At 41.1% G+C, this 24,748-nt stretch overlaps 1 protein-coding gene across 6 annotated transcripts; it reads right to left on the reverse strand.

The window, feature by feature from the left end:
- Positions 1-299: 299 nt before the first annotated feature.
- Positions 300-24,591, reverse strand: tarbp2 (TARBP2 subunit of RISC loading complex). 6 transcript variants are annotated; one of them, XM_012957097.3, is made up of 9 exons: positions 24,401-24,591; positions 12,138-12,337; positions 11,308-11,410; positions 10,586-10,657; positions 9,214-9,286; positions 8,580-8,697; positions 3,260-3,387; positions 2,562-2,745; positions 300-2,189 (listed from the first exon to the last, which is right to left on the reverse strand). In XM_012957097.3, exons 1-9 carry the CDS (start codon positions 24,448-24,450, stop codon positions 2,032-2,034), a joined length of 1,086 nt encoding a protein of 361 aa, XP_012812551.1. In that variant the 5' UTR covers positions 24,451-24,591; the 3' UTR covers positions 300-2,031.
- Between the last annotated feature and the right edge of the window lie 157 nt (positions 24,592-24,748).

The following is a 24,748-nucleotide window of genomic DNA, read 5'->3' on the forward strand; positions in this document are numbered from 1 at the left end:
TTGCCAGTCTGGGCCTGACAATAGTCAAAATGTCACATGTTCCCTATCAAGTATCACCACCTTAGACTTATTTTTACCAATAGATTCTCCAGTGCAAATAAAACATAATTTACATTAGGCTGTAATTATTTGTTTTCTAGCTGCCTGGGGGGCTACATATCAGGCAATATTGGTATCACCACTGTTAATGCTGATGCAGCTGTACAATTATTTCTTTTACTACAGGTATCTGTAGAACCAAGAGATGAATATGTGCTGCATACTACGACTGCTGCCAATCCATTATAATTCCAAACATGTATGAAAAGTCAAACTTTAATTTATTACTGGTTCTTTTAACAGTAACAGTTGGACACCACACAACAAAATGTAGAGTGTCCATTAAACATGCTTTTGGGTTTCCATCACCGTATTGCTCCTCATATCACATAGATACAATATTACATAACAGAAGCTGTAACTGTCTCACCCACCCTAACCCAAAAGGTTGTTTTTTTTCACTTAATTACAGTAATTGGCCATTGTTACGTTTGTTTAAACACAACGCCTGGAGCTGTAACAGATGGGCAGAACGCTTAATGCTGCATTAGTCGCTTGCTGGTATTAGCACAAACAGGTGAGTGGTGACTGCACACAAACACATTAATGGGCCAGGAGCAAGCAATGAGGCAGGCTTAGCATGGGGCACAAAGTTGCCCCACTTGGACCAATTCTTATCTGCCAAACAAAATGCCTCCTAATGCAGGACAGATGGTACAAGATCTGAGGGTCTGTAGAAAGGACAATGTCCAACCTGCTGCCCTCTAGTTGTTTAACTACAGAGTGACAGTTCAGCTACTGCCAGAGGGGATCAGGATAAAGATCCCTAATGCATACACTGAATATATCAATTGATTGTTACACAATTTATTTACACAGCACCCACATAGAAAGTTCAGCTGGAAACCAACCCTGCCTACAAATGGCAGCGACAATTATTAATAAAGGCATACACATTCCACAAATCAGGCACAGGAATCAGCAGAGGAATTTATTACATGATCAAATAATGTGCAGAAAATTGATGTTGCCCCTTTAGTGAAAATCTGCCCCAATCTGCTTGCGGATCTAATAGTCAAGATTTCTCACTTGAGTTTAATTCAGTTTTGCTTGTTTGTCTAGTAGAGGACACAAGGTCTCGCCACTAGAAAGTTCTGGAAGATCTAAATAGTAATATAGGGGAGTATGTACAAAGATGGCCTCTGCTTCCAAAGAATAATTGGAGCAACAGAGACACTCCCAGCAGAATAAAGCATCATATCAGGCAACTGCCAAGAAACCCCAGGGATCTCTCAATGCAGTTGCCCCTTCCTAAAGAACCAACACTGAAATAAAGACAACCTTTTCCAGGGGAATTTGGGCTGCACTCGATAATGGTTCCTCTCTTCCACAAAAAGGAAAAGATTCAATTAAATTAAATGGGATGGGCAACGAGGCCTAAACCCTGGTAACTTAATGTCTATTTATTAAGACTTGCTCAAGTTAACATAATATTGCCACTAAAACAATGAGGCAGACATATAGGTTTCAGCATATGGCAGTGAAAAGTGCCGGGATGTGAGGAGATGTGGCTCAGGCAGCCAGTGCTTAGAGGTAAGTGTCTATGTTTGTTGAAAAGTAACATTTTCCATTGTCCTAAATAAATGCTGCATTCACTATACTCTTGTACTCTGACCAACTGCCATTTTATCTTCAGTCAGCATTTCACTTCCCTTGGGAAATCTCAGCATGTATCGTTGTGCCAGGACCTGCGCCACAGATATATATATATGGCACTAGGTAATCTGCTTACGCTGGCCTTGCAGAATAGATATTTGCACTTCTTTTATCCACAGATCATTCGGCAAAGTGCAATAATAAGACAGGTCAGACAGATTGGCTCATGCAGTCAAGTCCTTCCCTTCCATGACTGAAATAAGGTAAACTGGTTGTGTGAGGTGTTAATAAGAAATCAGCTGGGGGGGCAGTGGCACCTTTGCCCCCCCACCAAACTCACTTGCCCCCTGCCATGATTTTGAGGTACTGCAGAGCATTGTGGGCAGCATTTGCACGAGCTGCATCTCGGGTGGTGGCCGAGCCATGACAAACAGTAGTAGGCTGTGTAGAGAGTTCAACCAGACACTGATAGAGTCCACTCAAACTGGGCTCATCTGCAGAGACAGGGAACAGTATGGACACATATCAGGCACACATTTATAATGAAGATAAGCAACTGCACAAAGCCTACAGTAAAGTAATGAACACTAGCTAGAATAAATGTTTATGTCACAATGCTGCCAAGCGCAGAACCTACACACTTGCTGTATCTAGCGCTGTCAGGCTTCGTGCTTCTCCCTGCCACACGTTTGTCTCACATTCTCAATCAATTTGCATCATGGCACAGAAAGAGAATACAGCAAGCACCCTCTTACCCAAGTTTGTCCCACCCTGAGGCTACCACAGCGGCTAGCAGCACCTGGCCCATCTGTAAGAATGTGCGGGAATAGGCTTACGACAGGCTTACACTGCCCGTAAATGCTCACCAATATCAAGGTAGCTAATCTGAAAGCTCTGCTCCTCAGACAGATCCTGCAGCAGGCTACAGAAGCCGGAGCTCAGGATGGTCAGGGGGTTACTCCTTAGATGGAGGATCTTCTCTCCAGACGAGTTTCGCAGGGAGTCCCAAGTGCAGGCTGTGCCTCGGCCCCGACTTCCATCCAGCTTCCCCTACCACAGAGAACACGGGAGAGCAGTCAGATTGTGAAGAAATGGAGACTAAAATCATGAAATAAAAAATCGCCTTTATCCTAGGCAACAATCTGATGAACTTAAACAAGGGGGAGATTATACAACTACATTCAAAAAAAATACTTATTACTTTAAAGTGGTTGTGTACCTTTTAGTTATCTCTAGTATGATGAGCTATATTCTGAAATGATTTGCAATTGGTCTTCCTTTTTTTTTTTTTTTTTACTATTTGTGGTTCTTTAATTAATTTTACTTTTTGTTCAGCAACTCTCCAGTTTGGAAATTCAACAGCTATCTGGTTGTTAAGGTCCATATTACTTTAGCAACCAGGTAGTGGTTTGAATGAGAGACTTGTATATGAAAAGGACAGGCCCTAAACAGAAAAATATAACAATTACAATAAAATTGAAGGCTTACGAAGTGATATTTTTTGGCTGTCAGTTCCCCCATTTGAAAGTGCAAAGAATCACAAGGCAAAGTTCCCAGTAAATACCATAGAAAACTGATCCTCTTCAGGTTCCGTCTCCCCAGACTCACGATGCTCTGCAGGTACCCGGTGAATCTGCAGAAGCATCTTTGCAGCTGCGTTGCGCTTTGCCAACTTCTTGGATGTACCGCTGCCTGACCAAAATGGGAAGATTGAACCAGTTATGCATTACGCCAGGTTCTGCCACATAATGTTACATAGCAAAAAAATCCAGTAGCTCACTGAAGATGCAAGCCGTGAAAAAATTGTATTTTATTTGCCCAAGTACATATAAACAAGCAAAGAGCAACGTTTCGGGACCCTCCGGACCCTTTCTCAAGCTAATAGTGCACTATTTAGTGTGCAAGTTATAAAGGTAGTGAAATGGGTGGGGATAGAGTAAACCTCCCCTGCTCCAGTGATAGCATGGTTAATTACAGCAATTTAACCCCACATGTGCATACTAACAACCAGTCCTTAAATATTCTTATATAAAAAATGTTAAAAAGCATACAAATATACGTTTAGTCCACATTTGTGCAAAATTAGAGATCATTGTGTCAAATATCAGCATAGTGTATAACTGGAACACTAATCTCTGAGACGTTTAGAGGACTAGTTCAGCACATCATACTCAGTACCTCCCTGAGACTCATTGTAGTATGCTGGAATAGTCTTCCACCCTCAGCGTATCCAGTGTTATTTAGTTAGTAGCCTTTAAAAAGAGAAAGATATAAATATATATATATTGGTACATCACATAAAATATCAAATATAAAAATACACTAATATATGTACATTCACAGGTATCGAAATTACTCACTTAAAGATAAACATTGCAGGCGTATATTCTCTATTCAGACCTCGGGGCCAAATTGTGTCCAATTTATTAATCCAGAACATTTCTCTTTGTTTCAATTGCAACAATCTATCTCCCCCTCTTCTGGGAATTTCAACAGTATCTATCACTTGAAATTTAAGTTGGCTGACAGAATGTTTGGCCTGATGAAAATGTGCTGGAACTGGTAGGGCTGTAAGTCCCCTACGTATAGTGGACTTATGTTTAGAAATGCGGTCCCTTATTTTTTGTATAGTTTCACCAACATATAACAAACCGCATGGGCATTTCAATAAATACACCACATAAGAGGATTCACAAGTAAAATACTGTTTGATCTCATATTTTTTACCAGAGTGTGGATGATGAAAGTGATTACCTTTAATGACCGAATTACATTGAGTGCAGTGTAGGCACGGATATGTTCCAAGACGGGGGATACTCAAAAACCGCTGTGTAGATTTCTTGCGGGAGCCACCAATATCTGCCTTAACAAGGTGATCCCTCAGATTTTTACCCCTCTTATAAGCGATAAGTGGTGGACTTTGAAAAGATGGTATATGTGGAAGGCAAGATTGGAACAAATGCCAATGTTTATGAATAATCCTCGACACTTGTTTGCTTGCCGTTGTGTATGTACTTACAAAGACAAATCTATCGCTTTTTGTACCATTAGTCAAATCGGTCTGTTTCGGAGACAATAAACTTTGTCTATCCTTTTGTCTAGCTTGTGACATACCTTCCTCTAATAATTCTCTGGGGTATCCTCTTTGCTGAAAACGTTCAGCCATTTCACATAAGTGTCACTTCCAACCTCATTATTTACAATCCGTCTGACTCTTGTAAATTGTGTAGAGGGTAAAGACTTTTTTAAGGATATAGGGTGGAAGCTAGAGAAATGTAAGAGACTGTTCTTGTCCGTTTCCTTCCTATATAGGTCTGTTATAAGGGTTGGGCCAGATCTATGTAGCTGTACATCCAAAAAACTTAGAGTGCTGGTACTGTACTCATAAGTGAATTTGAGGGTTTCCTCTAAATCATTAATAAAGTGATAAAACTCAGTTAGGCTGGTTTCTGGGCCGTCCCATATGACCAAGAGGTCATCTATGTAGCGTAAATACAATTTACAGTGCTTTACATAGAGAGGATTTTGATATATGTAATGGTCCTCTAAAAAAGCCATATAAAGATTTGCATATGTAGGCGCTACATTACTTCCCATGGCGGTTCCTCTTAATTGCAAATAATAATCATCTCCAAAAAGAAAATAATTTTGGTGAAGTATTATTTCAAGTAGCTCTAACAAAAAGGACCTCTGAGGGCCAGTATATTGTGTCTCACTCAAATAGTGTTTAACCGCTCTCACACCAGACTCATGCGAGATGGATGTATAGAGACTACTTACATCAAAGCTCACCAAAAATACATCATGTTCAGGGAGTTTCACATTTTGTAATAACATATACCGGTGGATGAAGGAGAATGGAGGTAATGGGAAGCAAGTCTCGCGAGAACACCGTGTGCATCGCAGCAGCCTCCCTCAACGCGAGATCATGCGCAATCAGATGGATGCAGAAGGGAGATTACACCACACAGAGAGGCCACGTCACACCGGCGGATATCGTAGGAGACGCACTCCAGGAGGATCATCTACAGAGAATCTGGCCACGAGTTCAGCATCCTCAGCCTCTTCTTTTTTAGGGGATCCTACCCCGGAACGCGCAGGAGGAGGCGAAGGGGTAAAAACAGACACATCAAGGGACAGGTTCCAATGGAGTGGAGAGCACCCTCGTTATAGTTTCCTATATAGGAAGGAAACGGACAAGAACAGTCTCTTACATTTCTCTAGCTTCCACCCTATATCCTTAAAAAAGTCTTTACCCTCTACACAATTTACAAGGGTCAGACGGATTGTAAATAATGAGGTTGGAAGTGACACTTATGTGAAATGGCTGAACGTTTTCAGCAAAGAGGATACCCCAGAGAATTATTAGAGGAAGGTATGTCACAAGCTAGACAAAAGGATAGACAAAGTTTATTGTCTCCGAAACAGACAGATTTGACTAATGGTACAAAAAGCGATAGATTTGTCTTTGTAAGTACATACACAACGGCAAGCAAACAAGTGTAGAGGATTATTCATAAACATTGGCATTTGTTCCAATCTTGCCTTCCACATTTACCATCTTTTCAAAGTCCACCACTTATCGCTTATAAGAGGGGTAAAAATCTGAGGGATCACCTTGTTAAGGCAGATATTGGTGGCTCCCGCAAGAAATCTACACAGCGGTTTTTGAGTATCCCCCGTCTTGGAACATATCCGTGCCTACACTGCACTCAATGTAATTCGGTTATTAAAGGTAATCACTTTCATCATCCACACTCTGGTAAAAAATATGAGATCAAACAGTATTTTACTTGTGAATCCTCTTATGTGGTGTATTTATTGAAATGCCCATGCGGTTTGTTATATGTTGGTGAAACTATACAAAAAATAAGGGACCGCATTTCTAAACATAAGTCCACTATACGTAGGGGACTTACAGCCCTACCAGTTCCAGCACATTTTCATCAGGCCAAACATTCTGTCAGCCAACTTAAATTTCAAGTGATAGATACTGTTGAAATTCCCAGAAGAGGGGGAGATAGATTGTTGCAATTGAAACAAAGAGAAATGTTCTGGATTAATAAATTGGACACAATTTGGCCCCGAGGTCTGAATAGAGAATATACGCCTGCAATGTTTATCTTTAAGTGAGTAATTTCGATACCTGTGAATGTACATATATTAGTGTATTTTTATATTTCATATTTTATGTGATGTACCAATATATATATATATTTATAATCTCTCTCTTTTTAAAGGCTACTAACTAAATAACACTGGATACGCTGAGGGTGGAAGACTATTCCAGCATACTACAATGAGTCTCAGGGAGGTACTGAGTATGATGTGCTGAACTAGTCCTCTAAACGTCTCAGAGATTAGTGTTCCAGTTATACACTATGCTGATATTTGACACAATGATCTCTAATTTTGCACAAATGTGGACTAAACGTATATTTGTATGCTTTTTAACATTTTTTATATAAGAATATTTAAGGACTGGTTGTTAGTATGCACATGTGGGGTTAAATTGCTGTAATTAACCATGCTATCACTGGAGCAGGGGAGGTTTACTCTATCCCCACCCATTTCACTACCTTTATAACTTGCACACTAAATAGTGCACTATTAGCTTGAGAAAGGGTCCGGAGGGCCCACGAAACGTTGCTCTTTGCTTGTTTATATGTACTTGGGCAAATAAAATACAATTTTTTCACGGCTTGCATCTTCAGTGTGCTACTGGATTTTTTTGCTGTTGGATATTGACCCCCATGCAATGTGAGGTTCTTCCAGTATTTGCACCTGATACCCGTTTGGGTAAGTTAACAGAGGGTTGAGCTCCCCAATACTGCTATTACATAATGTTACATAGGCTAACAAAAGGCAGGTCCCAGTGGTGCCTATGGAGGGGTGGCATTTTTCTAAAATATACAAAAAAAACTATTCTAGGCATCTAGCAGATACACACACAGGCAACAGGGCATGTAGAAGCAGCATCATAAGAATAATGAGTAAAAAATTAGTTTATTGGTTATACTATTACATTCTGTGGCTGCTGAATATATTCTACAAGCGAGTTTTAATTTTCTGAGCCGCTGTGAGAAGTTCAGTTAATTTCACAAGCACAAAACAAGGTACTGAGGCCTGTGGGGACTCTCTGAGCAATTGGTTAAGCTCAGTTCCCTACATGATTTATAGCATGAATAATTTGGCTACTGTAATAAAATGAAAGTTATGTTTCTCATCTCTCTTTAATAGTAAGCCCTACAACAGCCTGTATATCTGTCAGTGACCCACTGTGGGAGTCTGACTTTATTATGGACAGTCACATATCTTCTGCACCTGGTACTTAAAGGGGACATATACCATAAATTTTTACAATGCACTAAACCATGTAAAATAATGTAAAATAGTGCTTTTATTTTAATACCTTTGGGCTCAGATATGTCCATAACTGCTTTAAAACTGTGCTCTACCCAGCCCTTTTGCAAGCTTCCGGTTTAGACTCCTCAGTATGTGGCTGTGAGCCATGGGCCCTGATAGACTTCAGTAACAGAGCAGCAGCTACATAAAGTGCAGTGAATATGCATAGAGTGTGGGCGGGGCTTTGCAATGTCACAGGCAGTCTGTTCCTGCTCTGCTCGCTCAAGAGCAGAGCCTGGGAGACTGAAGCAACACTCCCATCTTTTTATTTCACTCTGGCTTCTGACTTAAGAGGTTGTGTATGCAGCTCTCATATAATGTTAGTTTTAGAAGGTAAAATGCTTTCAAAACATCTTTTTTTCTGCATCATTTCACATTTTGAGGGAGGATGAATATTATAACTGAATATTAACTTTATATAAAATGTCTCTTTATGAAGACCTTCGGAATGAGCCCCCCAAACCACAAATGACACCAACCGATCTCCAAGAACCTTTCCACTCGGCATGTCATTGTGAATTCCTTCCTGTGTGCTGGACCAGACTCTTGGGTTACTGTGTATTCTGGAAGTCTCCAGCCCTTTTGCACAACTAGCTCCTGGCAGAAAGGAAGACGAAGTACAGTCAAGGGAAAAATAAGTGAAAAACTAGAGGTTATAAACGAATTCTGAGGCGAATACAGGGCCATTTCCAAATGAGTACATGTTAACTACTTATTATAGTCTTGTCTACAGTTAAGACAATTATAAGGCAATAATAAGGCAATTTTATCACAGGAAATACAAAATGGTCCATAATTCTCAATTTATTACATTCTGCACTGTTTCATGACTACAAACAACACCCTCTGCATTGCATCAGTGGTGTCATGGAGGCTTTAGCAAGGCTCAGCATAAAAGAAAAATGCAAGTACTGGAAGAATACAGTAATCCACTTTATAGTTTGTGCATCAGGTTTGGGTGCTGTGGGATAGGGTGCACTGCACATGCTTGGAAAATACTAACTGGCATTTATAAATAGGGATGAAAGTACTCATGTAACCCCTAAGGGATATAAGAGGAAACCAAAGGCAGAAAAAATAAGTAGAAAAGAGAAGAATAAGGAGAGTGCTCACCTGTAACGCCCCCACAGGGTTACATTCAGACTGTTGTGCTGATAGTGGGGGTTTCATTTCTATGGTGTGATTTCTGTAAAAAAAAAAAAAAAATAGATTTCAGATGTCAGATCAACAAATGCATCTTATCTTATCACATTAAGCTTTGCTTCCAGTACACAATTACTGGCATCAAAGTTGCAGCATCTTTTGCTAGAAGAGGCCCTGCTGGGATGTCTGGTAAATCTCCCATAATTGAATTATACATCCAACTTCCAAATAGCACCCTAACTTCCAGCAGAGGCTTGATATTCCTGCTTGTGTGCAGTCGTATATAAACACATTACATGTTGGTGCAACACAGACATCCTCATTCCGTAATTTGCTACTTCTGTGGATAGGGAGTGCCAGTACAAGCAGAACCTCTGCTACATTGTTCTGCTCTGTTGAATGGAAAGGGAAACTAAACACTTGCTACACCTCTTCACTGTCTTTGGTGAATTGGAAAGGGACAGGGTTAGGTACAGAAACAGGAAAATCTTGCCCTAGACCAGTAGCCTATAGCAACCAATCAAAGGATCTTACAAGATTACAAGAATAAAAGGTAACTGCTTATAAGTTTCACAAGGCTTTAAAGGAGGGTAAACTATGCCCTATAGTGTATACATTAAAAGGAAATTTCTAGGTCCCATACTGTCCCATGCTGGCATGGACACCTCAGTTTGAATATGAAGCAAATACTGACGTGTCTAAACTTGTTTTATTGTACAGACTTTACCATAGTGTTCTCATGATTACAGCAAGGAAACTAATGCTTTGATAGATATTATTATGTTTTGGGTGAGGTTTCTACCCCAGGCGTTTACCATCAGAATTGGGAAATGTACAATAGCAGGAGGATCTCCAGATACAGAGGTAACACTGATTAATACATCATACACTGAACAGCTCTGTGTAGAACAATATTCCCACTTTATGAAGAATAGCTATGATACTACGTGAACAGTGGGGCATATGCCACCTTGATGTGGGTATAGTGGCCCGGCATTCCATAAACTTACAAAAAAGGAATCTTTAGTTAAGTGTATTGGGACAAGAGAATGTGCATTAACCTACCCCCCCCCTTTTTTTTGCATCTTCTTGAAGACATATTATTGCATATAGTGCATGTTGACCTGCTCCCCGGTGCCCTGTGTACCGCCATAGAAGTATAGAGAACAAGTTTGTGCAACATGACAGCTAAAAGTTGTTAGAAAGGAGAAGCTGTATGATTAATAAGGTGTACAGAGATTAAAATTAGTCTAGGCTTTAGCAGGGCCTCTAACAGCTGAAGGGCTTTATGCTCATCCTACCTGTACATATGTATGAATTTCATAGTAGTGTGCAGGAATACCTGTTGGTTGGAGGGGGAGACACATCTGCAACTTCTCTCAGCTCTACAGGTTGTTCTACAGACAGCATCACACTGTAAAGGAAACAATTCATCATTTATTGGTCAGTAATTTCCCTCATACTTATATCATACTATAATACTTATATCAGAACCTAGACCCACATCTCTTCCACTTCCATAAAAACTAACATATTTACAATTCACACACTTGTAACTTTGCAATTTTATTTCCTATCTTACTATGCAGCCCTTTTCGTATTCATATTCCAGTCTCTCATTTACATCACAGGTTGCTAGGGTAAATGAGACCATAGCAACCAGATAGCTGCTGAAATACCAAACTGGAAAGCTGCCAAACAAAAAGCTAAATTACTATACCACAAAAAATGAAACCCGATTGCAAAGTGTCTTAGTATCAATATATACATCCAACTAGTTAGTTAAACTAAAGGTGGACCATCCCTTTAAGGGCTGCTGAGGCACGCTGAGAGTAATTTAAGCATATCTGCTATTGAAATCCAACTTGCCTGCTGCCCCTACTTATCCCAAACGCCAGAGTAGTATTTTCCAACTATCGCACAAAATTCACACAAGTAATCAAATCCGCTTTCCTGAAGGCAAGCAATTATGCTGTGCTTCTTTATACAGGCAACTTTCAAAGATCTACATGATAGAATTAAAGTGACTCTGCCGCATATAAACATTTAGCAATAAGTTCTCACCTGTTTTCCTCGCACATCATTCCAAACATGTCCCCTCCTTTCAGCAGTGAGAGCGCCACCTCGGCTGCCTTGTGCTTTGCAGCCTTTTTGCTAGGTCCTTGACCTGTGAGGGAGACAGAAAAAACAGATCTGAGGAGGTCATACTATTCAGGTCTCCCATGGCCCACATGGGACCGGGCTAAGGGGGTCAAAGGAACGTCAGAGAACCTTAACGCATTTAATTTCTGACAATTTCTGGGTTATAAGGACCCCCTGAAATGATTGTAATTCCCCTAGCCCCAGATGGAATAACATTAAAGCAGCACAACCAGTTCTACTCTGCTGAATAACCCTTATTTATCTGCATTGGCCTGGAGCCAGTAGAGAAGTGTAAGGAGTAGAAGAGGGCATTCTTAAATAAAATAAAATAAAATAAGAAAATGGCGAGCGCTGAACCTCTGGAATAGAGCCCCTCAGTATTTCTATACTTCCCTCTGGTAAGGCTAAACTAATCTACTAAAGCAGCGGTTCTCAACCTGTGGGTCAGGACCCCTTTGAGGGTCGAACCTTTTCACAGGGGTCGCCTAAGACCATCGGAAAACACAGCTCAGCTCATGCACCATTTAAATATTTCTGATACTAAAAGGAAATAGGAAAGGCAAGTGCGAGCAGGTCTCACATTTGGTACAATAGCAATAGCAAGACAGATGCGGCTGAGATGAAAACGATCACAATGCTTATCAGATAGCCACTGCAATCATATGGGACCAAAATCTGGATGGGTAGGAGCTTTGAAAACAGAATGAGGACTACAGAACAGAAGAAATATGTCAGTGACGCGGGCATTTCACCTCTAGTACTGGGTGGCGCAGAGCACTGACCGGTGCAGTTGATGTCTCCAACAGATACGCGAAAAGTGAAGTTGGGTTGATGGGCTTGTCCCTCGGCTTTAAGCAGGTCATACACAGGAGTCTTCCCTACCCGAGTCCCATACTCCTGAAGTAAGCTGATTGGGGTCTTCCCAGGACTCGATGCCAGCATCTGCTCAATACTGCATAGAGAAAGAACACGGAAATTAGGTGCCATTCAGTCATCACTAAAAAACTCAAACCAGCACGCTCATCAGTCAGTATGGCCTCTCCAAAGCACTTATAGCCTCTGCTGGCAAAGGACAAAAGCATGGGCTTCTAACCTATAAACTACTGCAAAATTAAGGAAAATAAAATCCTAAGCAGCACTCCAATATACTTTCATTACAAATAAGTTATTTGCAAATGTAATCACTACTGAAAGCTGTATATGTCCATCCGTATATATTCCCTGCACTCCTGAAACAATGGGATTGACTAGTGAGATGAGACAGTTGCTACACTGTTTCAAGAGTCAGAACAAAAGAACAGAAAGGGTTAAACAATGCTTTTAGTTGCAATAACAGTTACAGATAACTTTTGTATAATTAATTTATGCTGTAAAGTTGCTTAGAATTACATTCACTTTAGAAAGCAATGACTTTTGTGGAGATGCATTTTAAATTGGAAAAAAAAAAAAGGTACATAGGGTGATGGGTGTCGGGCTCAAAAATATCATTTTAAGATGCACAGTTGGAGGCGTGTCTTATACCGGCCTTCCTAGATTTTTTCCCCCTATTAATAACATTGGAATCAAGCAGCATATTTACCAGCCAGGCCAGTAATACAAACTAAGTGACAACCTTAGGCTCATGGGATTCCGCATAGGTGGATTTTCCATAAGGCTAGGGGAGGCTAAGCCTCCCCAAACCTGCTTGGCACATTAAAAAAACAAAAAAAAAAAAATCCTTACTTCGTTTCTGCACTGTGCTGGAAATTTGTTCCTTGCAAGCCCGTTTTGCTGTGCTCCGACTGGATCTTTCTTCTTGTGGATTCTCCAATCAGAGCACAGCTTTCTTGACAGACAGTAAAATTGACCAATCAGAGCACAGATGCACACAGGGATCGGGAGATTTTGCAAACTGGAAACAGAAATGAAGACTGAAAAGAAGAATCTGCAGCTGTAACTTTACCTAAGAACCAACTCTCAACTTTTGCTGCAGTTTTCATCCCACAGGTACTATACCCAGGCACTATACCCAGGCACTATACCCAGGCACTATACCCAGGCACTATACCCAGGTACTATACAGTTCTAAAGAATCACTAGCTGACATTAAATTTTTTTTTCCTGACCTGACATCTATAATAATTTATAATCTATCCCCTACCCTAACAGATGGAGGGTAAATTAACTCTTTCCCTCTGAAAAAGCTCATTGTGTGTTTATATATTTGTTGTTGTTTTTTGCACTTACTATTTTTTTTTTGTCATTGTTTTGTTCATTTCTAGTTAGTTACAGTGGAGCCAATGTTGTGTATCAGTGCCAGTGTTATTCAGGCCCTGGCACTATATCTGCCATCAGTACCCACTGCTTCTCACTGTATATAATGTGCTGGTTTTGTAAATAAGGACTGCGTCTCACTGTATATAATGCGGAGTCAGTACCCACTGCCTTTCTTGCTATAAAACTAACATAAACACATCTAAAGGGGTGGTTCACTTTTAAGTTAACCTTTAGTATGTTATAAAATGGCCTATTCCTAGCAACTTTGCAATTGGTCTTCCTAATTAATTTTTTTGAATAATTTGCCTCTCTTCTGCCTCTATACAGATTTCAAATGGGGGCCAAAAAATATTGCTCTGTGAGGCTACAATTTTATTATTATTATAATTTTGTATTACTTATTTTTCCAAGTAGGCCCCTTAACTATTCATATTCCCATCTCTTGTTTAAACAACTACCTGGTTGTTAGGGTAAATAAGACCCTAGCAACCAGATAGCTGCTGAAATACCAAATGGAGAGCTGCTTAACAAAAAGCTAAATAACTGAAAAACCATTAAAAATAAAAGTGAATTGAATGCGAACTACCCCTTTAAGCTAACTGATCACAAACACAAATGTTTGCAGATCCCCTAACAGAAGTGCCTGTATGAATACTTTTACATTCTAAACATTTTAGGGTAAAAAAAAGCAACTCCCCCCCCCCCCGCACTTTTGTACAGTATCCCTGGGAGTCAGTAGGAACAGCAAGAGGTAGTTGGGAGGTTAACTTTTTATGCCAGCAGTGAATCCACTAAGTGTCACATTAGCTGTAGGTCAGTCTGTGTATGGGCCATCTTTAGCCTCCCCAAACAAAAAAGTCACCTCCGCCTATGCAGATATCTGTGACGGGCCTTCTGCGCTCCCAGGACACGTTCTGCACTGAGGCGACTGAAAACACGCACTCGACGCAACATCAGGCCAGTGACAAGGCAATATCTATAATAAATAATAACTTTTATGTAAAGGGTTCATTGGCCAAAGTCATTCTTTTTTGGATTGCAAAGAACAAAGTTCATAGGCAAAAACTTTATTGCTGGTCTGAGTGCCTGTCTGGATGGAAAATATTTGAAGTCAGAGAACTGTACCTGGGTGTTGCACAGAACATTTAATTTATTAATTTTAAATTAATTATTAAAGGCAAAATCTATAAACTGTGCGCAACGCCACATTAGATTGTCTGTGGCAGGGTAGGCAAAGGCTTGGTAAGGAGAGCTGTGCTAATGACCGAAGTAACTTCTACTTCTGCGCTCAAGTTTATGCACTAGGTTACTCTATGTATGTATGTATATCTTTATTTATAAAGCGATACTTATGTACACAGCGCTGTACAGTAGAATACATTAATACAAACAGGGGGTTATTAAGATAATAATAGATAAATACAAAGTATAATAATAAATACAAATAAATACGAGATACAGTTGCAATAAGTTAAGAGTCAAAGGCATAAGAGGATGGAGGTCCCTGCCCCGTAGAGCTTACAATCTATATGGGAGGGTAACTTACAGACACAAATAGGCAAATACAGTATAAGTGCTGTAGGTCACAGTGGGTGACACTACAATATATGTGCCTATAATAGAATCATACTTATTTACAGTAAAAGCCTTGCCGCTGACAGGTGTAACATAAGTACAAATACTTAGGTGTAATATAGGTGTGTGTAAAAAAACGACTTACACTCCTTTTAATAATCAAAAATAAATATTGTTGCAATATAGCCCAAGTTTTTGTTTCCTCTTTGGGACCAAAATGTAAAATATAATGCAAGTAAAAGTAATAATTACGTATATATTATTGGATATACATAGACATACAGACACAAAATCTGTTTAAAACATTGATGCAATCAACATTTAAAGACTGTGGAACGATGTGCTTATACAGTTAGTATACATGATATAAGAGTGGCCAGCCAGCCCTGTATGGAAAGTCTCTCATATAACCCACATAGGGCTTTATTGGGTCCAGCTGGAATAGCCATACAGGCACCTGCTTTCAGGTCAAACACTTTTCAAATCGATGTTGTGCCTATTTTTATGTTATGAATAGTGCAGCACAGTTTGCAGATTCATTCTCTCTGCTTATGTAACAGTCCCCCTACTCATACAGGTCTTGGTGCAGCCGGCTTTAACCCTGCATGTTTCCTTCACACGGTGACGACATCACCGTCATATCTAAGACAAGAGAACGAATAGATCCTCTTATACTCGGGAGGTCCCAGGTAGCCGAGTGGTAGGGAGTCCGCCCTCAGTAGGGTCAACCCCCACTGAGACGCGGGTTCAATTCCACCCTTGGCCGCTGGCTGTACCCTGTGATGTTGGACAAGTCACTTCACCCAAAGTCCGGGTTGGCTGTATAGCCTTTTTGACTTTATCAGTGGCTACATTTACCTTTCCCCACCAATCCTCTTTTTGCATTTTGATACCAGCTATAAAATTGCCTGCCTTAATTATGGCTGATTGTCCCTGTCACAGTTAGTGGAACTGAGCTGTCTATGGCAGCTGAAAGCAACTGTCACAGGAAAAATCTGTTTCTTTCCACTGGCAATAAAAAGTCAATTGATACACACCCCTGATGCTTGTGATATAACTATGAGAGCCCACTAGATATCAGACCAATGCCAATGGCAGTAAGAGACTGAAAGCAGTTGCAGATCAGCAATAGCTGGATATCCTGAAGACAGGGGCGCTGCTGCCATAAGCCTGCAAGAAGCCACTCCTGGTAGCTTTAAATCAGATTTTTGACTCTGTACTAGCAATGTGGCCCCCTCTTTCCGTTATCTGGGAACCTGTTATCCAGAAAGCTCTGAATTACTTAAATACATTTTTAAAAAAAAGAATTTGTCTCCAGTGTGGGGGGGTTTCTTTAATTTAAATAAATGAATTTACACATATCCCTGTCATTTGTATATATTTACTATCAATTTTATTCAGACATTGCAGATAAATTCTGTCTTGTTAGCAGTTTATGTGAAACCTTAGTGTATTACTGGCTATGTCTGGGCAAGGTGGAGTGATTGGATGCTGTGGGGTGAAATACAAGTAGTCAGTCACTCTTGTAGCATTGTATAGGGTGCATGGTGCAAAGTAAAAGGAAGGAAGGTGGTGGATTTGAGGGTATTTTGAGGGATTTTCAGCTTGGTGGGTTCTAAGTAGTGCTGGGCGGTATGGCTAGCGATGCGGTCCGTGCCGCTTCTGGTGCGTACTGACGTCACGTATGCACGGGGCGCAACACAAACTACACCGGTATGGGGGTATTTCAAAAATTAATATGTTTTTTTTTTTTAAAAACGGTATTCGGTATATGGCGGTATACCGCCCAGCACTAAAAGAGTACCACGTACTTGATCCCAACTAAGATATAATGAATCCATATTGGAGTTGCATCCACTGTACCTATTTATATAGAAGGACATTTTAAGTTAACCTTTAGTATGTTATAAAATGGCCTATTCCTAGCAACTTTGCAATTGGTCTTCCTAATTAATTTTTTTGAATAATTTGCCTCTCTTCTGCCTCTATACAGATTTCAAATGGGGGCCAAAAAATATTGCTCTGTGAGGCTACAATTTTATTATTATTATAATTTTGTATTACTTATTTTTCCAAGTAGGCCCCTTAACTATTCATATTCCCATCTCTTGTTTAAACCACTACCTGGTTGTTAGGGTAAATAAGACCCTAGCAACCAGATAGCTGCTGAAATACCAAATGGAGAGCTGCTGAACAAAAAGCTAAATAACTGAAAAACCATTAAAAATAAAAGTGAATTTGAATGCGAACTACCCCTTTAAGCTAACTGATCACAAACACAAATGTTTGCAGATCCCCTAACAGAAGTGCCTGTATGAATACTTTTACATCCTAAACATTTTAGGGTAAAAAAAAGCAACTCCCCCCCCCCCCCCGCACTTTTGTACAGTATCCCTGGGAGTCAGTAGGAACAGCAAGAGGTGTTGGGAGGTTAACTTTTTATGCCAGCAGTGAATCCACTAAGTGTCACATTAGCTGTAGGTCAGTCTGTGTATGGGCCATCTTTAGCCTCCCCAAACAAAAAAGTCACCCTCCGCCTATGCAGATATCTGTGACGGGCCTTCTGCGCTCCCAGGACACGTTCTGCACTGAGGCGACTGAAAACACGCACTCGACGCAACATCAGGCCAGTGACAAGGCAATATCTATAATAAATAATAACTTTTATGTAAAGGGTTCATTGGCCAAAGTCATTCTTTTTTGGATTGCAAAGAACAAAGTTCATAGGCAAAAACTTTATTGCTGGTCTGAGTGCCTGTCTGGATGGAAAATATTTGAAGTGAGAGAACTGTACCTGGGTGTTGCACAGAATATTTAATTTATTAATTTTAAATTAATTATTAAAGGCAAAACCTATAAACTGTGCACAACACCACATTAGATTGTCTGTGGCAGGGTAGGCAAAGGCTTGGTAAGGAGAGCTGTGTTAATGACCGATGTAACTTCTACTTCTGCGCTGAAGTTTATGCACTAGGTTACTCTATGGGGCACATTTAGAAATCCACGAATGTCCGAAAAGCGTCCGAATGCGTTTTTTTGTAATGATCGGTATTTTGCGATTTTTTCGTAAATTGTCGCGACTTTTTTGTAGCCGTCGCGCTTAGTACGAAAGTGTCGGATTCATTCAAGCTTCAGTATTGTGACTTTCCTTGGGCCAGGTTGGAGCTGCAGAGTGCCATTGAGTCCTATGGGAGACTTCCCTTGGGCCAGGTTGGAGCTGCAGAGTGCCATTGAGCCCTATGGAAGACTTTCCTTGGGCCAGGTTGGAGCTGCAGAGTGCCATTGAGCTCTATGGGAGACTTTCCTTGGGCCAGGTTGGAGCTGCAGAGTGCCATTGAGCCCTATGGGAGACTTTCCTTGGGCCGGGTTGGAGCTGCAGAGTGCCATTGAGCCCTATGGGAGACTTTCCTTGGGCCAGGTTGGAGCTGCAGAGTGCCATTGAGCCCTATGGGAGACTTTCCTTGGGCGAGGTTGGAGCTGCAGAGTGCCATTGAGCCCTATGGGAGACTTTCCTTGGGCCGGGTTGGAGCTGCAGAGTGCCATTGAGCCCTATGGGAGACTTTCCTTGGGCCAGGTTGGAGCTGCAGAGTGCCATTGAGCCCTATGGGAGACTTTCCTTGGGCGAGGTTGGAGCTGCAGAGTGCCATTGAGCCCTATGGGAGACTTTCCTTGGGCCGGGTTGGAGCTGCAGAGTGCCATTGAGCCCTATGGGAGACTTTCCTTGGGCCAGGTTGGAGCTGCAGAGTGCCATTGAGCCCTATGGGAGACTTTCCTTGGGCGAGGTTGGAGCTGCAGAGTGCCATTGAGCCCTATGGGAGACTTTCCTTGGGCCAGGTTGGAGCTGCAGAGTGCCATTGAGCCCTATGGGAGACTTTCCTTGGGCCAGGTTGGAGCTGCAGAGTGCCATTGAGCCCTATGGGAGACTTTCCTTGGGCCAGGTTGGAGCTGCAGAGTGCCATTGAGCCCTATGGGAGACTTTCCTTGGGCCAGGTTGGAGCTGCAGAGTGCCATTGAGCCCTATGGGAGGCTTCCAAAATCATGCAAAGTCTGAAAGGTTTGCCTGCCGTTTATAAGCACTCAATACGAAAAAGTCGTGACAATACACGAGCAAATCGTAACGGCTACGAAAAAGTTGCGTCAACTTACGAAAAAGTCATAATGGCGTCAAAAATTGCAAAAAATACGAAAAAGACGCAAAATGTTCGTTTCCAATCCAAATTTTTCCCATTCGGATTCGTGGATTAGTAAATGTTCCCCTATGTATTTATTTATAAATCGCTACTTATGTACACAGCGCTGTACAGTAGAATACATTAATACAAACAGGGGGTTATTAAGATAATAATAGATAAATACAAAGTATAATAATAAATACAAATAAATACGAGATACAGTTGCAATAAGTTAAGAGTCAAAGGCATAAGAGGATGGAGGTCCCTGCCCCGAGCTTACAATCTATATGGGAGGGTAACTTACAGACACAAATAGGCAAATACAGTATAAGTGCTGTAGGTCACAGTGGGTGACACTACAATATAAGTGCCTATAATAGAATCATACTTATTTACAGTAAAAGCCTTGCCGCTGACAGGTGTAACATAAGTACAAATACTTAGGTGTAATATAGGTGTGTGTAAATAAATATTGTTGCAATATAGCCCAAGTTTTTGTTTCCTCTTTGGGACCAAAATGTAAAATATAATGCAAGTAAAAGTAATAATTAAGTATATATTATTGGATATACATAGACATACAGACACAAAATCTGTTTAAAACATTGATGCAATCAACATTTAAAGACTGTGGAACGATGTGCTTATACAGTTAGTATACATGATATAAGAGTGGCCAGCCAGCCTTGTATGGAAAGTCTCTCATATAACCCACATAGGGCTTTATTGGGTCCAGCTGGAATAGCCATACAGGCACCTGCTTTCAGGTCAAACACTTTTCAAATCGATGTTGTGCCTATTTTTATGTTATGAATAGTGCAGCACAGTTTCCAGATTCATTCTCTCTGCTTATGTAACAGTCCCCCTACTCATACAGGTCTTGGTGCAGCCGGCTTTAACCCTGCATGTTTCCTTCACACAGTGACGACATCACCGTCATATCTAAGACAAGAGAACGAATAGATCCTCTTATACTCGGGAGGTCCCAGGTAGCCGAGTGGTAGGGAGTCCGCCCTCAGTAGGGTCAACCCCCACTGAGACGCGGGTTCAATTCCACCCTTGGCCGCTGGCTGTACCCTGTGATGTTGGACAAGTCACTTCACCCAAAGTCCGGGTTGGCTGTATAGCCTTTTTGACTTTTTCAGTGGCTACATTTACCTTTCCCCACCAATCCTCTTTTTGCATTTTGATACCAGCTATAAAATTGCCTGCCTTAATTATGGCTGATTGTCCCTGTCACAGTTAGTGGAACTGAGCTGTCTATGGCAGCTGAAAGCAACTGTCACAGGAAAAATCTGTTTCTTTCCACTGGCAATAAAACGTCAATTGATACACATCCCTGATGCTTGTGATATAACTATGAGAGCCCACTAGATATCAGACCAATGCCAATGGCAGTAAGAGACTGAAAGCAGTTGCAGATCAGCAATAGCTGGATATCCTGAAGACAGGGGCGCTGCTGCCATAAGCCTGCAAGAAGCCACTCCTGGTAGCTTTAAATCGGATTTTTGACTCTGTACTAGCAATGTGGCCCCCTCTTTCCGTTATCTGGGAACCTGTTATCCAGAAAGCTCTGAATTACTTAAATACATTTTTAAAAATGATTTCCTTGTTCTTCAAGATAATAAAAGAGTATAGTGCTGGGCGGTATGACCAAAAATTTATATCACGGTATTTTTCAAAATTATATCGGTGTCACGGTATTTGACGGTATTTTTTTTGGTGGCCACAGAACGCTCTTAAAAATGTGCTATACTAAGCAAGATCCACATCCCAAGGCTGAATGAGTTCGAACACAGTGAATTCAAGTTTGGAGATGCAAGCTTTCAGTATAAGAATTTGTCTCCAGTGTGGGGGGGTTTCTTTAATTTAAATAAATGAATTTACACATATCCCTGTCATTTGTATATATTTACTATCAATTTTATTCAGACATTGCAGATAAATTCTGTCTTGTTAGCAGTTTATGTGAAACCTTAGTGTATTACTGGCTATGTCTGGGCAAGGTGGAGTGATTGGATGCTGTGGGGTGAAATACAAGTAGTCAGTCACTCTTGTAGCATTGTATAGGGTGCATGGTGCAAAGTAAAAGGAAGGAAGGTGGGGGATTTGAGGGTATTTTGAGGGATTTTCAGCTTGGTGGGTTCTAAGTAGTGCTGGGCGGTATGGCTAGCGATGCGGTCCGTGCCGCTTCTGGTGCGTACTGACGTCACGTATGCACGGGGCGCAACACAAACTACACCGGTATGGGGTATTTCAAAAATTAATATCAGTTTTTTTTTAAAAAAAAACGGTATTCAGTATATGGCGGTATACCGCCCAGCACTAAAAGAGTACCACGTACTTGATCCCAACTAAGATATAATGAATCCATATTGGAGTTGCATCCACTGTACCTATTTATATAGAAGGACATTTTATCTGAATCAGCAGTGATACTGAGATTTGGATCCAGATCCATTTGTTAAAGGAGAATGCAAGTCAAAATTTAAAAAGCATACTGCCCAATAGTCCTCCTATTGTTTAGTAAAAACACCACACTTTTGGCTCACCTAATCAAATATTTACTCAGTCACACTTCCCGCAGCCTACAGGAAGGGGAGAGAGATTTCAGTGATGTCACTGTAGGCTTCACACTGCTGTAGGCTGCCAGCACCATATCTCAGAGAAGCAAGCAGGGATCCGGGAATTTAGATATGCAGTAAGTACTTAAAAAGAATGCCTTTAGACTTAGGTTTATAGGAATTAAAAGTTTCCTTGTCCTTTAAGGAGATACTCACCAGAAATTAAACTTTTTTTACATCTATCATAGCACTGTCTAAACAATTACAGGTATCGGACCCCTTGCCTGGAAATCCACTATCCAAAAAGTTCTGAATTACGGGAAGGCCATCTCCCATAGACTCCATTTTAATCTAATAATTTACACTTTCAAAAAGTACCTTGTACTTGATCCCAACTAAGATATAATAAACCCTTATTGAAGCCAAACCAATACTATTGGGATTGATTACCATGTACTATTGGGATTGATTACCTTGCACCCCGGGCTGGTGCCCCTGTTAGGAGAGAACAGCACCAGCCCGGGGTAGCTGCAGCGAGCGCTTCCTGCTTCCTGTTCGCTTGCGCTGTAGAGTGAATAGTGGAACTTAAACAACAAGTCGGCTTTTCACTCTACTGCGCATGCGCCGGCCCACGGATTTCGCCGGCAGAAGAAAAAGGAAGGAAGGAAATTTTGCAAACTGCAGAAATGAAGACTTAAAAAAGAAGAATCTGCAGACTGTAAGTTTACCCATGAACCAGCTTTGAACTTTGCTGCAGTTTTCATCCCACAGGTACTATACTGTATATGTTCTAAAGACTGACCCACTAGCTGGAATTAAATTGTTTTTTGTCATCTGACATTTATAATATCCCCTACCCTAACAGATGGAGGGTAAGTTAATTTTTCCCCCTGACAAAGCTCATTGTGCTTTTATATATTTGTTATGTTTTTTTGCACATTCTATTTTTTTTTAACTTTTGTCATTGTTTTTTTCATTTTTCATAGTAAGTTACAGTGGGGCCAATGCTGTGTATCAGTGCCAGTATTATAGTGCCAGGGCCTGAATATCTGCCATCTGTACCCACTGCTCCTCATGGCATATAATGTGCTGGTTTTGTATATAAAGTCTGTGTCTCACTGTATATAACGTGCCTGGGATGTCAGTACCCGCTGCCTCGCTTTCTATAAAGCTAACTTAAACACATCTAATGGGGAGGTTCACTTTTAAGTTAACTTGTAGTATATTATAGAATGGCCTATTCCTAGCAACTTTGCAATTGGTCTTCCTAGTTAATTTTATATAGTTTTTGAATAATTTGCCTTTTGCTTCTGCCTCTTTCCAGCTTTCAAATGAGGGTCACTGACCAAAAAGTATTGCTCTGTGAGGCTACAGTTTTATTTTTCCATGCAGGCCCCTTAACTATTCATATTCCCATCTCTTGTTTAAACCACTACCTGGTATATAAGACCCTAGCAACCAGATAGCTGCTGAAATACCAAATGGAGAGCTGCTGAACAAAAAGCTAAATAACCGAAAAACCATTAAAAATAAAAGAGGACCAATTGCAAATTGTCTCAGACTATCAGTGTCTACATCATATTAAAAGTTAATTTAAAGGTGAACTACCCCTTTAACCTAACTGAACACAAATGTATAGAGAACCCCTAACAGAAGTGCACATATGAATGCTTTTACATCCTAAGCATTTTAGGGTTAAAAAAAATCCCCCCCACCCGCACTTTTGCACAGTATCCCTGGGAGTCAGTGGGAACGGCCAGAGGTAGTTGGGAGGTTAATTTTTTACACCACCAGCGAATCCACTAAGTGTCACATTAGCTGTAGGTCAGTCTGTGTATGGGCCATCTTTAGCCTCCCCAAACACAAAAGTCATACTCCGCCTATGGGATTCCGGAAAGCTGCCAGTGAATGAAACATACAGGGCAAAGTGCTTGGCACACAGTAGCCTACAGGGAGCACTGAGGGACACTGCCATAATCATGGGCCCATGTCACTGGCACCAGCAGGGAAGGGGTGCAAAGTCACATCATTGTAGAAAACTTGCAGAGAAATTGTCCTTTACACAATGTTAAATGCACTTTGGGATAGCATTAACCGTGCATTAATAATAATAATAGCAGGCCTCACACTGAATGTGGTAAGATGAACATTTAATACAATGACACAGTGACAAGTGACAGAAATGTGCCCTGGCAATTCCTCGCCATGATAGCTGGTTATAAGAGCCCTTCCCTGCGCCCTGCGGCCCCTGACAGACGGGAGCCCCCCTGCCCCACTCTGCAAGGCAGGTAACAGTGTACTGATTGTGCAGCTCGGTGTACTGTCCCTTTAAGTGCGAGCCTGTCACTCAGCAATCCGGATGAAACAGCTGCTTCGCCGCCCTATAAATGGCCCTTTCCCGGGCTGTATTCCTCAGAGCAGCGGCAGGAGGTGCCCGCACACACTCACCTGGGGAATCCTGAGGACGTCTGGTTTTCACAGTCCCCGTTCTCGCTCATTCCCTCCTGTTCTCCGCTATCCAGCAACAATGGCCGGGGCGGGAAGCATGGCCCCTCACAACTCACCCAGTCATTGGAACATGTATGTCGGGACCTGTAGTTTCAGCTCCCCCATCTTCAAACCTCACTATTACCAATAAAACTACACTTCCCAGATGCCTTTTCTTCATGCTGTTAAACGTTGATTTCGCAGCCAATCAATATTTGCCTCATCCAAAGTCTAAACATAATTGGTTGAAAGACTGCAGGGTAAATGGGCGTTTCCTAGTCCTTTTTTTAAAGTCGTATACTCCGTAAG

Source organism: Xenopus tropicalis, chromosome 2 (genome assembly GCF_000004195.4).
Source record: "Xenopus tropicalis strain Nigerian chromosome 2, UCB_Xtro_10.0, whole genome shotgun sequence".
Taxonomy (NCBI): domain Eukaryota; kingdom Metazoa; phylum Chordata; class Amphibia; order Anura; family Pipidae; genus Xenopus; species Xenopus tropicalis.